Genomic DNA, 14,777 nt, shown 5'->3' with positions numbered 1-14,777 from the left:
GTAGATAATTAGATTATGATAATCTGCAATGAAAAAGTTCAGTCCTTCCCTGAATCCACTTTTCATCCCAAACTCAGAGATACTGACTTTTGGTAATCTTTCAAAAATCGTCTCTGTTATGATATTTAGGAGTGAATTTGGACATGTACTAGGAAAATGAAGAGGTAGATATGTATCTCTTAGGGGATTTTCTATAATAATAATGGCTTTGTTTGCTCTTTCTTTGTTCGTTTCCCCTGTGTATGCATGCAGGTTTGCACGTGTAAATACATTCACACATATATATGTATGCAAGTGTTGACTAAAAAGGTCTCGTATCTTTCACTTCAGGTGGTATTGTTCTATCTAAACTGGAAAATGCTTCTAATTTACTTTCTCTATATGCACATTGGAAGGCTGTTAATATTTATGAAGTACTAGGCACCATTACCCCGTTGATGACAACACTAAATAGTAACTCAGTTTACATTTCATTACGTTGTCTGCAAAATGTAATCCAGGTATTGCTGGATTGTGTGCTATAAATTTAATCTTCAAAACAGAATATAGTAAACATTTTGCTACCAGAATCCTCTAAATAGAAATACAGGTAATACACTGAAGTGAGTTTCCTCAAATATTACACTTTCCTCTGAGGTGGCCTAAAGCATTTTTGAGATTTTGTACTTTAAATAGTTCATACTGGGCAACCTATCTAGAATGTCATGGCATGGGATAGGATAGGATAGGATAGGATAGGATTTGAACAGATGAGAATAGAATAGAATAGAATAGAATAGAATAGAATAGAATAGAATAGAATAGAATAGAATAGAATAGAATAGAATAGAATAGAATAGAATAGAATAATTCAGTTGGAAGGGATCTTCATTTGAACTAACTGCCTGACCACTGAAGGACTAACCAGTTAAAGTATGTTATTGAGAGCACTATGCAAATGCCATTTGGAAACCAATAAGCATGGAGCATCAACCACATCTTTAGTAAGCTTGTTCCAGTGTTTGACCACGCTCATGGTAAAGAAATTTTTCTTAATATCTAATCTGAATGTCCTCTGTTCTGTTTCCATGTGTTCTGCTACACCAGTGATCAGGGAGAAAAGCCCAGTATATCACTCTATACTTCCCCTCAGAGCTGCACAGACAAATGAGGTTACCTCTCATTGTCCTCCAGACTGGACAACCCATGTGTATTCAGACTCTCTTCACAGAACATAAATTCCAGCCCTTCAGTCCTCTTTGTTGCCCTCACCTGGATGTTTTAAATTATTCTTATAACAATTTCATTTTATTGGCACAGAACTGCACGAGACATTCAAACTGAGGCAACACTGCCAATAAATACAGTGGGAGAACCACATCTTTTCACCAGTTGACTGTGCTGTGATTAATGTACATCAAATGTGTATCAAGCTTTTAAAGTTAATTCCATCTAATTGTAGATATTTACACCAGGATGTCAAATGATTTTATTGCTGAAAGTCTTTTGATTGCTTTAGAGGGAATAAGATGCCTGAATATTTTCTGAATTCTCAGTTGATGTTGTTAGCATCAGAAATATACAGATGACATTGATATAAGCTGAAATTCAGTGTGGATGAATCATGTAGATGTACTTATTTGACATAGGAATATAGGTGAAGAAAGTTGAAAATAGTAAAAACTGTCCTAATATTTCTCTTTTTTTTCTGAGTACTTCATAACAGTTTGTTTTTTCTGATTCATACATGACACAGAGCTACAAATATCCTCAATGAAATTGCACAGCACAAAAAATAACCATAACAAATTTATTCTAATAATGATGTTTTATAAAGTTAATGACTGTGGCAAGCTGAAACACAAATGTGCATATTAAATTGAGGCTCAAATCCTAGCACGTCCGAGATGTCTTTTGTTATGAGGAATACCTTCAGGTTCTCATGACTGAAATGACAGGAGGAAACATTCAAACTCTCTTTCACATTTAGATTTATAGGAAAAAAAAGTGAAATTAGGTTTTCTATACTATACCTGTACAGATGAAACTTGATAATCCTCCATAGATGACATCATCATTGTCTGGTAATATAAAGGGACACCTTGTTTGAACCTCCAAACAGTATTGCTTGCAAGGAATTCTGTTGCTGCAGTGAAACTGTGTGACTTCAAAATACTGGGAACAGAGCCAGGCTTTGTAGACAGTCTGGAAAAAGAGAAGAACCAGAAGTATAGATGGATGACAATAGCACTGTCATTATTAGAAGAACATACTGAACTGCACATCTACATTAAACACTGCTTCTGAAAGCAAATTTTGCAACACTGGGTAAAAGACACTTAACTTTTGACTACCTTCTCAGTTCAAAAAAGAAAAGTATTTAAAGCAACAGTCACTTAGGATTAGGCAAATGTTATTATTTTCTTAGTTCATAAATAGGTATGTTCCTCTCTAAGATGCATATTTTTATAATGAACACGTCACACACCCCTGCCCCTGTCCCTTATTATATACAAGCCATATTCAGAATTTAATCTGTAGTCTAGTTTGGGAAGGAAAAGAAGCTTTTAAAGAGAAGTGCAATAGTTTCAAACTGAATTCAGGCCAGCCCTATTCTTGATACTGTCTAGAGCTAAGTTTTCAGATTGCAATAGATGGTGCTGCTTCCCTTCAAATAACACACTAACAAATCCACAGCATGGAAATACACATTAGGGATCCCGATCAGCAACAGCTGTAGACTCAGAAATAAACATAGACCAATGCCTACATCAGGAGCAAAGAGGAACACATTGATGTCACCTGACAACATGTAACCTTGGTTGCAGGACCTGTAAATACTTCTGCTGTTATTATCACAATTTAAAAAGAAAGCAAAATAAACATGTTAATTTTAGTTTCTTTTCCTTTTCAACAAAGATCTTAGGCACAGGAACTAGTCTTTTGTACACAGGAAAGCACAATATGTGGTCATATAAAAGTACAGTGGATAGTGGCCTATGAAGGTAATGAAACCATCATGTACAAGAGGAATTTGTTTCCCAGTTTTGTTTTTCACTTACCTGTTTTAAAGTACATGGTTTACTGGCTAGATAGTTGCTACCTAGGCTGTTATAGAATGAAAATATCCTGTCTGCATTCAATTATAATACCCCAAATCATTAATAACAGCTTTACCACAGGCTTGAAAGTAATACAGAAAACTGGATATTTTCCTTCTTCCTGTTCTTATTCCTAATTAAAAAGACAGAACAAAATGACCAAGCAAAAACAAACAAAACAAAACAAACAAACAAACAAAAGAAAAACAACCCCAAAACCGACACCTGAGAGGAGCAATCTAGCAGGGGGTTTTGTTAGTTTTCAACAGTAATAGGTGTGGGTAAGATTCGTAGGTGATAAAGTGAAAATTCTATCATTAAGCAATAGTTTGTGTTTATCACTTTACAGTAGTTCTTGCCTACTGTACTCCGTAGAGCAAGATTTTTCATTACAAATTCAATTTTAATTGCTAGCAGGATTTTTATCAACAATAAATGATTACTGAGGAGAATTAAATGATGTGTGTGCCTTTTGTTGTTAAATAAACACACTTCTAAACAGTAAGTGGTATTCCCACTGTTGACTGTATCTCCCATCATACTTTTAATGCTTCACTTGCTATATTGATTGACTAAAATAAAATAAATAAATACTTTTAATTTGTTTTCATTTTTAATTGAGCAACATCTCTTGATTGGAGTCAGGAACTCTGTCACCGATAACAGATAAATATTCACAGATGTTCCTTTCTGATCTCTGTCTAGATAGATCTGTTTACTATGAATGTATCTAAGATAAATTTAAGAGCAGTAAGTTGGTTTGTGTATAATATTTACAGTTTACAGGGAGTGTTTTGAACAGCACACCATACAAGGTAATAAGAAAGAAAGCAAATGCACTTGCCTATTTAATCAAGACAGGAAATGCTAATTCAAAATCAATAAATAATGGAGTAACAGTTTTCTATGAACATTTTAATGTATAAACTTTCAGATTGTATATATAATCTTCCTACTTGTATTCACAAGTCCTCAGCTTTGGCTCTAATTTGCCTTTGAACTCTTGTCACTTTTTTTCTTTTTTTCTTTTCTTTTTTTTTAAAGAATGCATGAAGTATACAAGTTTCCAAGATCTGTTTCTCAGATAAGTGTCTCCCACTCCGTAACTTTTTCTAATTACAGCCCCTCTCAACCTTGTTGACAATCTATACCAAGATTTTTAATAACCTGGTTCTCTTTTGCTCTGTTTTTGGCTACATTATTAGCTGCCCTACTCTGGCTTCTTCAAAATAAACTTCAGGTTTCTGGGAGAAGTTAACTTTGTGGAATACACTAAGATCTCTGAGTAGGAAGTGAGGTTCTGGAGGGTGTGTTGAAAATAGTCTTCAGACTTTCCTACAAAGCCCTTCAATTTTTATCAGATCTATCCAGGCCTGTGAGCGGTCATGAAAGAGTAGTTGGAAGAAGCATGGTACAAAGAAAGAGGGGAAAAAACATCGATGTCTGCAGATGAACTGTTCTGGACTAACTGGTATTTAAACTGGCGAGTCTTTTTATCAGCTCCATGGTTGATTGATCTAAGTAGAATAATAGAATAATAGAATAACAGAATCATAGAATCATAGAATCACAAGGTTGGAAAGGACCTACGAGATCATCTAGTCCAACCATCCTCCCATTACCATAGCTAAAGCAAACCACTAAATCACATCTTGGAGCTCCTCATCCAGTCACCTCTTGAACACTGCCAGGGACAATGACTCCACCAGCTCCCTGGGCAGCCATTCCAGTGTCTGACCACTCTCTGAGAAAAAAAGACTTCCTTCTTATGTCCAGTCTAAACCTCTTCTGGTACAACTTGCAACCATTTCCTCAGGTTCTGTTTGTTGCTTGGGAGAAGAGGCCAAGCTCCTCCTCATCACAGCCTCCCTTCAGGAAGCTGTAGAGTGCAATCACGTCTCCCCTAAGCCTCCTCCATACTAAACAATCCCAGCTCCTTGAGCTGCTCCTTATAAGACTTGTGCTCCAGACCCCTCACCAGTTTCATTGACCTTCTCTGGACATATTCCAGGGCCTTGATGTCTTGTAGTGAGGAGCCCAAAACTAAACACAGTACTTGAGGTGCGGCCTCACCAGAGCTGAGTACAAAGGGAAATAGATCCAGAGGAGTCCAAAATTGTTTTTATTTTCAGTCTTTGAATCAAAAGTAGTGAAAGGAAGCTTCTTTAGCTTAAATCATAGAAACCTGTGATTTGAAACTGAAATTTACTGAAATAAACTTGAATTTTTCCAAATAGTAAAGCAGACACTATATACTTTGATCAGGCACTAGTTCTTCTTATGCCCTAGAAAGTTTAGATTTTGATAAGCTGGGAATTGTACTTAATCTTCTACAAAATCCCAATTGCAGATTTCCAGAGTCTTAAAATGTGCTATGTTTAAGAAACTTTGGAAACTATCAATGAAAATACATATTGACTTGCAATTTGAATATGGTATGTGCTTTAAGAACAGTGTTTCGGTAAGAGGATGTTTTCCCTTTCCAAAAGGGCATCAATGACTAAATAAAAAGGTTTATAATCAAAATAATTCTTTTCTTAAAATGTGTTGCATATAAAACATTTTAAATTATTAACTACATTCTATTGTAAATATTTTCCCAGGTCACTTTCAGCATTTTTCTATCAACAAAGTGTAAATAAAAGTGATACAAACAAAAAAAATGTATGTGACCATTCTGAGGGCAGATTTATTTTCCTTTCTCTGTCTTTCTCTTCTTTCTGTAATTAAATATTACTTCCACCTGGACTTTTTTGACCCTCTCGTTGTATTTCAAGATAGCATTTACTCTGTTGAAGTAATTTATATATGTGTGAAAAACAAAGGCAATACTCGCAGAACTTCCTTTAAAGAATGGAAGAAAGGATATTTGTTATTAAGATATGAAATGCTCCTGCCTTTTCTTCCATGACAATAGTTCATACTTACAATGTAGCAACCTAGCAATGGCTGCCAATTCTTCACAGTTTCAGTAGATGAATTCAGCCCTTTTCTGCCCCTCCTCCCCTTGCTCCTGACTGCTAATGTCATCGCAGTCAAAATGAACACTGTGAAATTTCCAGGAAGTATCTATTTAGCTAGTCTCAGTGTAAATTACATTTATTTCTTTTCTTATTGATCAAAAATATGATACTGTCTGGATTGTCAAAATAATAATAAAAAATGAAACTTAGAAATCAAAGAGCTCTTAATGTGTAGATGTGGAGGATGGAGGGAGGGAAAGAAAGTAGGAAGAGAGAAGTCACAGTAGAAACTGTCTCTCAAAATACTAAATACGATGTATTAAATTAATTTTAACTGCTTTACACTGATGTTTTGCAACCATACTCGTTCATCATTACAAAAAATAAGTCTTACGACAGAGAGAAAATGAATAACTTCATATATCAGTTGAAAAGAAAAAGAGCCTTCATAAACTTCAGAGTTGTACTGTCCGTTATAAAACACATTAGGAAAATGTACTGAGAAAAATAAATGAACAAGTGTGATACCAGTCCAAGTCAACAGCTACAAAGCCTGTGAATATTCTGAGCTAAATTCTGGTGTCTTTACATATAATGAGGTGTAATTCAGGCTGTGGCTGACTAGTCAGTTAATTTTTTCAAGAATATTCAGTGAAAAACTAAATAAATTGAGCTTTTTCAGCAGAACTAAACCTATAAATGCAGTTTCGCTGTTCTAGTACAGCAGTTCTCATCCCATGTTAACTCACTGACAACAGCAGTGAATAAGCTCTATGCTAGGAGTAAAGTTCCTTTTCTCTTCCTGTCAGCCTCAGTCTTAACATATGATTTTCTTCAGCCAAAACTAACCCTAGGTTTTGATATGCAGCATAATGCTTATAGGCAGTGAGCAATGCCTTCTTTGCATGTCAAATCAAATGCCTGACTCACGGAGTTAGGAAAGTATGAGCTATTTAAAAGTATTATATGTGCATATCTACTTAGGGTTTATGTTTAATTCTGTTACTATGACTTTATTTATATATTTATTTATATATTTATATATTTATTTATTCCATTTAGGTTAATTGTCTCTGTGTACTATTCTGTGACATAATGTCTCTTCTACTTTCTATCTCTACCTTTCTATGAAACATTTTAAAATTTTCTACTTCAACATAATTACTTCATTTCACCTTCATTTAGCTTTAAGATTGTGGGTCACCAGCTATACTCAGAAGTTGAAAATAATAGTAGTTCTCTTTATAAGCCATAATGTTGCCAATAAGTGTTGGAAAAAAAATACTGTTGACAAAGTCTGCTGAACCTAAAACTTTGCTTGCCCAAATAAAGACATCTACTTTCCCAGTCAGAACAGAGTAAATAAGGGGGATTAGATCTTGATGAAGTTGTGACTATCATGTCTCCCATGACAAACTTTAGAGGAGCACACCTATTTCTTTCTGTGATAAAACTTTTACTGTAAAATTAAAATCTTTTTCCACTTTAAATCTTATGCATGGTTTACATCAGAGAAGTAGTAGCTACTGTCACCTACCAGCTGTCTGTCACCACTGCACTGATTGAGCAGTGCATTCTCTGAAAATCATTTTACAATTAGATCACTAGGGTACTGTGCATTGGTTTGAGTGATAATGCTTTTTCTTTACAAAACACATGGTTTGTGCTCGGTGCCTATTTTGTGCACCTTTGTGAATCAGGTCCTAAGATACCATGTTTTACAAGCAGATATTTTTTAGATAGCTAAAGAGTGCTTTTTACTGACTATGCAGCCAAAATACGGCTGTTAAAAGATCTGATTGAGTTTGACAAGAGTAGTGTTACAAATATGAACCCCCCAGGAATTTTGTAAGTATTGAATATGAAGGATTGTCTGACTTCAGGAAAACTATGCTTTGCATACATGCTGTGGAATAAAAGCCCCCCTTTTCTGGATAGTCTGCACAGCAGAGCTTTGGGACTGTTGGTACACTTCTCCCTATCTTCATCCTCAGTTCTATTCTGAGGTGATGGGCAGCCTTAGAATAGAGCTGGATAACAAAGGTAGTGAAGAAATAATCAGCATATATAAGAACAAGATGAGGATCAAACCTTTGTCAGTGAGAATCAGTGGTACAGTCTGGTGATTAAATACCACCATAGAACATATTAGAAAATATTATATTGGCATATGTGGTTTTTTGAGAGTAAGATATTTCATAGGAATAGTCTAATTTCTCATATAATAAATACTAAAAAAAATAAAAAATAAAAAATAAAAAAATTAAAATAAAAATAGTGAGACAAAAATTTTAGCATTTTCACTTTTTTTCAGCACTTTTAATGTTAAACAACTTTGACTGGTATAGTTCTATTTTCTGTATGATTCAAATATCTTTTTTCCACAGAGACTATTATCATTCTTCTTATGCAGACAAATGTTGCTTACTAAACATTTATTCCAATACACATCATACTCTTGCATTTTATTACATTAGCATTGATGCAAAGATGTTCTGCTTTGTGGAAAAGTAGGATTGAAAATCAACGTACTCACACAAGCACACACAAACATACATACACATGCATTTTGTGGGAAATATACATTTTTTGTTGTTGTTTTCAGTTGATCTAGATTGAAAAAAAAAAAACCAAAACATTAACAATCTGAGCTTCCTGTGTAATGGAAATACATTCTGTGTGTATTATTTCAATTCATTGTGTTAAAAGACCACAGTAGAATTAAGAAAGTCTGTTACATCTTATGGAAACTTATGCCTAAAATTTACAGCAATTTGGGAATAAACACAGCTGTCTGGTGAATATTCTGACCTTTTTTGTTGTTGTTGTTATTTTATTTTATTGCAAATAATACATTCTGTATCTGCATGTTTGGAAAAACATAAGATAAATAGCTTATATTTAACTTGATGCCAGGGAATGAAAAAATATTGTATAAAGAGACAAAGCCTGTCATTGTTTCTTAAATGAAGGTAAATTAAATAGGTAAACTTGCTTTTTTTCCTATTTTACTAGGAGATTAAAATTTAATATTTTACATGAATAATTTATTTTGAAAGACAAACCTACTAATTTGCTTGAAGATAGAGAACAGTTATGCTAAGATTGAATTTGTTTGCCAGAACACTGTTGATCTAGAATTCATATACTACGTAACAAAATTTCTTTTACCTAAATACAAATCAGAGGAATAACAAACTGTTTCACACAACACACATCTTTGTTGTTTTTACTGGAAAGACAACCAGAAAAAATGCAAACATGCTAGCTACTAATACAAATATGTTTCTTTGATTATGGAGAAATTACCACAAAGAAGATGGCATCAGTGCCTCCCCATCTCTTTTCTAATCGTTAGGAGAAATTACACACAGATAGAGAAGAAATCTGTAATGTTCCCATCTGTCAAAACAAATTAGGATTCTGCAGTGAATAGATATTGTGCAAAACGCAGATTCACCAGTTCTAACTTTCTGATGGTTGTCCATCCAGTCAGCTGGGGTCAGCATAATTGTTAACTTCAGTGTTTTGAAATATCCTCAAATTCATCACCTGAATTAGAATTCAGTCTTAGATTTACTTAATATTACAAAGAAACTTTATTTTGAAATTCATAAATGTCCATTTGTGTAAGTTTTAAAAGAAATAGAAAATTAAATATCTCATTGCAAAAATAAGTAGCCTGTTAAAAGTAGTTTAAAAAAATTGAAGAATGTAAAGGGTATTTCATCTACTTGGGCAATATATTAAAATCTTCAAATGAGGAGATATGATTATAATAAAAGAATATATAATAAATGAATGAATACTCCTTAAAGAGTCTGATTATCTCCTCTATTAGATCTTTGGACCATTGGCTTGAAGTCAGTTACAGTGGGCAGGGACCTGTTTTAAAGTTTTATTGTCCACTCTAAAAATATATCTGCATTCATGAACCAAGTCACCTATCAAGGCTGGAAAGTCTTTGTGTTCAACTCTGCTCTTCAACACTATTAAACTGATGGTAGTCTGTATAAATCAGCTCAACATGACATTATTCAGAAGATTGATACTGATGGTTAGCAGTCTATAGAGGAGGCCAAGACAATATATTTTATATATATATATATCCTTTGTATCCTCAAATTAACATCCTTGCTTTTTCTGCCCACAAATCTCCATTATTGTTCAGAAGAGACAATGTGAATAGGCCCAGAGGATGTCAAACCAACTTAGGATAGCTGCCGAAAATTCCTGGCAGATTAGGTGATTTTAAAAGGCTCATATGCAGAGAAATACTGTGCCATTTGCCACAGTAGATGTGAAGCACGTTATCACAGGAGTAGCTGGAGATTACAGAACAAGACAACTTCTTGCACATACCTTTTACCATATCACTTTCCAGTTTAGTAACTATCAGTAAAGTGGTGGTAACAAAACCTTCTGTTTTCCCAGAGTTGTTGTAAGCATCAAATGTCTACCTAAGAATCTGTACACAATACTGCAAGATGGTACATCGTGGTAGCTCACTTTTATTACCTTAACATTTAGAGTTCCTACATCGTACAACACAATATTCACAAGATTTCAAAATTTTAACCAGTCTGTTTATTTTTTTTCTTTTGTTTCCCATTTTCCTTGTGCTGTCTCACAATAACAAGCTTTGAGAAATCCATTGAAAGCTAGTTTTTGTGGTGTTTAACTAGCATAAGAGGACCACTATTCCTCTAAGGTTCAAACTTCAGGAGCTGCCTGATTATTGCTGACATTCAGAGACTAAAGTGGAAATTTTCAGGCCCTGTTAACACCAGAAATGCTTAGTCAGTTATCAAGACCTACAATTTTTTTTTGTTGTTGTTTTAAATAAAATACATCTTTTATATTCTCCAAAATTTTATTTGATCTTTACCTCTTTAAGTCTATTAAACAACAAATATAAAAATGGGATATTGAACTGTGATTACAAAACAGATCTATGACTTTTACGTGGTTTTCCATTTCAGACCAGCCAGGAATGTCTGATGTAGAAAGAAAATTGGCTCAATCTGTTTCTTCCCAGGACAGTATAATATGGGTACCAGTTTGAAAAAGCTTCAGTCTTAGACCTCGTGATTTGAGACTAGATTTTCTAGGGAAGATCCAGAATTTCTCAGTGATTTCTTATGGAGAAAAACAACAACAACAACAACAACAAATAGCTGGCTTTCAGCATTAAAATACACTTCCACAGAAGAAATAGCTGATTTTAACAGTATACATGACATGTATGACAACTTCCTTCTTAAAAAACTCTAATACTGAAGCTTGATTCTATGAACTTAACCTAGAGAAAGAATTATTCTTGTACATCAGTCTAAAGAAAACTTCTGAGGTGGTAATTATGAGATGGTTCACAGTAGGTATAATTTTCAGCACATCAAAACATCCTTATCTAGCTGGATGATGAATGTGACACTACTCTGTAAGAGGCTGTACTTGATGCTGTTTTTCCTAAAACTTGATGCTGTTTTTCCTCTTTTTTTTTTTTTTTTTTTTGCCTGCTAGATTTCCAGAATCATTAACAGTATCATATCTAAAATACGTATTTTCATCTGAAGCATCACAATGTTTTCACTGCTTTATGAAGTATCTGTGGGGAACTGAATAAAATAGTGTGTAGTGCCTGCTATAAATGTTTCTTATATTTGATATAATTTTATTTGGCTACCTCTATTTCAGGAATTTTACTAAAACTTCTTTATAGTTGTTATGCATTAACATCAGTTAATGTATAATGTGTTTTCATAAACACTCTGATACATGTTGTGCATTATATAGATACAATAACAAGGTCTCCAAGAAAAAAAATAAATTAAGTTGTTACTGATTGAGAGTGCTATGTAGTCACGATATGAATGTAGTTAGGAGGAAAGACAAGGGAAAAAGTAGTCAATTTTCATCAGTACAGAAGATTAAAAGGTAGGTGTCTCAGGTATTCATACACGCTATCTTTCTGTTCAGCAATGTATCAGTGAATTAGAAAGAGGGTCAAGCAACAAGGAATGAAGTGCACAAGAAGAAAAGAAGTTAAAAAATAAAAAGGTAAACTACTAACTTCATCGTAACTGAAAGCTTTCTGAGTGAAGTACAAAGTTTGGTTCTGAAGAATTTTAAAAAATGAAACTTTCCAGAAAAAAAAACCAAAACCAAAACCAAAACAAAACAAAACACCGAAAAATATACCAAGAGAGATTTTATATCCAGTAAATGATTTACCAGACAGATGTTCGGGTCTTGCTACTCACTGATTTCATTGTAGTTATGACTAGAAAAAGGCAGTAGTTGTAAACATAAATTCTGGGACACAAAATAGAAGCAGAATCTCCTGCATGGGCAATGCTGCATACTCACCTGGAATAGTCTACCTAGAAATAGCTAATCCCACCTCAAATGGAGACTTAAAATTAGAGAAAATCTGAGAGTATTTCAATGTTTTGTGCCTCTGAAGAAGGACTAAAAGATTAGCTATGAAATTTCAGAAATATAGGGAAACTTCAGTTTCAGGGAAAGATCTATAAAATGTTGAGTGTTTCAGAGAGGACTGTATAATCATAAGAACGATAATAATGATCATATAATCATTAAGATTGAAAATGACCACAGACATCATAAAATCCAACTGTTAGCCCGTCACACCATGCCCACTAACCACATCCCTCAGTGCTACAGTGACACATTTCTTGAACACTTCCGGGGATGGTGACTCCACAGCCTCTCTAGGCAGCCTGTTCCAATGCCTCATTACTCCTCCCAAGAAAATATTCTTAATTTGTAACTTCAGCCTCCCCGTAGTGCAACTTAAGGTTATTATCTCTTGTCGCATCACTAGCTACTTGGTAAAAGAGGCTGACCTCCACTTCACCACAGCCTCCTTTCAGGTAATTGTAGAGAACAACAAGGTCACCCCTGAGAATCCTCTTCTCTAGATTAAACAAACACAGTTCTCAGTCCGCTTACCAGCATCATTACCCTTCTCTGGACATGCTCCAGGGCCTGACTGTTTTTCTTGCAGTGAGGGGTCTAAAACCAAACATGATACTCTAGAGGCAGCCTCACTGGTGCCTAGTACAAGGGAACAATCACTTCCCTGCTCCTGCTGGCTGCACTATTTCTGATACAAACCAGGATACCAGTGACCTTCTTAGTCACCTAGGCATGCTACTGGCTATTCTGATCTCTGTTGTATGCCCTACAACCAAAAGCCAGAATAAAAAGAAAAAGCAAAAGCCCTCAGTTTATGTAACCCTTGTTTTAGATACCCATTATAATACTGCAGTGGAACTGTGAGGTCATAGCCCGAACCAGTGGTTGAGCACAAGGTGGGAAGGTGTTGCTAACCCATGCAGCTCAAATGAAAGCAATGCACCTAAGTGACTGGAACCCTCATTTAAGGGTTAGCAGCAGAGGGAACAGTATCTCTCTGAATGGAGATTGCACTCCTCTTGAGCTGTTACTGGTTGTCAAAGGGTGTGAGGTAATTTTCCTTCTTTATTATGGCTATTGCTCCATAGTACTTGTATTCCATTAGAAGGCCCTATCATCATCATCATTTGCCATACAAACATTTTTCATGAAGTTGCGAAATTAAGATTCAGAGAATGATCTTTCTAAAGTAAGCTAATATTTTCTCTTATATATTTATAGAACAGAAAAATATTTTTTAAGATCTTCACAGAGTAAACCTGTGCCAAATATATATACACTTTCTAAAGATGGACTAGCTCACTCTTAGAAAACGGTAGGTATTTCTCACTTCTGAATATACAAAGACAATCATGCTTTAGGAGAGCTACTGCATTAGATAATTAAAAGGCAGGTGAAAATAAGCTGGCTGTGATACCTATTGATGCTAACAGAAAGACTAGTACTATAAGTGTAAACAAATCCTTTAAGGAAAGTCTTTCACTTTAAAGACTGGAAAATATCTGTTTCTTGCTCTGAACTTCTGGGCTTCTTCCTGTGCAAGATCTAGTACTGCTGGCTATCTTGTAAACAAGACTGTGGATTGAATGGTTTACTGATGAAGTCCTGTGTGGGGCAGACTGTTAGCATGTGGATAGTTGCCTTCTGGGGAATTATTTCTAATTTTATTTCATGAGCACTGAATAAATCATGTGTCATTTTCATTGGTGTGTGCACTGAAGCACACAACAGGTTCAGAAAGCTTCATTCTAAGCCTTGTTGACTAAGTACCTGACATGTATTCTCCAAAGCCCGTAGAAATCATAAAAAAGCAGACATTGCCATTGGTCCTATTTTCCTACATAGTTTACTAAAACAAGAAGGCAATTTTACTGTACTGATAGGAGAACTTAAAATAGTTTTACAAATAAATAAATAAATAAATACATATCAAAGGATAAAAAGGATAAATTTCAAAGGAAAGTTAACTATAATGCAAACCCTTAGTTTATATTCAAATTGTCTAATTTCCCCATTTTTTTTCCATGCTGACTATTGGTAAACATAAAAAAAAAAAAAAAAAAGCATAACATCCTCATATACAAGTGCTAGCTTCACATTCCTGCTATTGCTCACCTATAGATAATATTAGTGCATCTCCTATGTTCATAGAATGGTGTGGGTTGAAAAGGATTTTAAAGATCTTCTAGTTCCAACCCCTCTGCCATGGACAGGGTTCCCAGCTACTAGATCAGTCTGCCTAGAGCCACATCCAGCCTGGCCTTGAATGCTTCCAAGGATGGGGCATCCACAA

At 34.7% G+C, this 14,777-nt stretch overlaps 1 protein-coding gene across 1 annotated transcript in view; it reads right to left on the bottom strand.

The window, feature by feature from the left end:
- The window catches only part of NALF1 (NALCN channel auxiliary factor 1), a 410,411-nt gene that overhangs the window by 12,593 nt on the left and 383,041 nt on the right, over positions 1-14,777 (bottom strand). The window contains exon 2 of the mRNA XM_015851447.3: positions 2,013-2,184. Coding sequence (XP_015706933.2) covers positions 2,013-2,184 — 172 coding nt within the window. The remainder of the gene's footprint in view (positions 1-2,012; positions 2,185-14,777) is intronic.

Source organism: Coturnix japonica, chromosome 1, assembly GCF_054131305.1.
Source record: "Coturnix japonica strain WE chromosome 1, WE-NBRP24, whole genome shotgun sequence".
Taxonomy (NCBI): domain Eukaryota; kingdom Metazoa; phylum Chordata; class Aves; order Galliformes; family Phasianidae; genus Coturnix; species Coturnix japonica.
The sequence above is the reverse complement of the archived record's forward strand: the minus strand, read 5'-3'. Positions and strand labels throughout refer to the sequence as shown.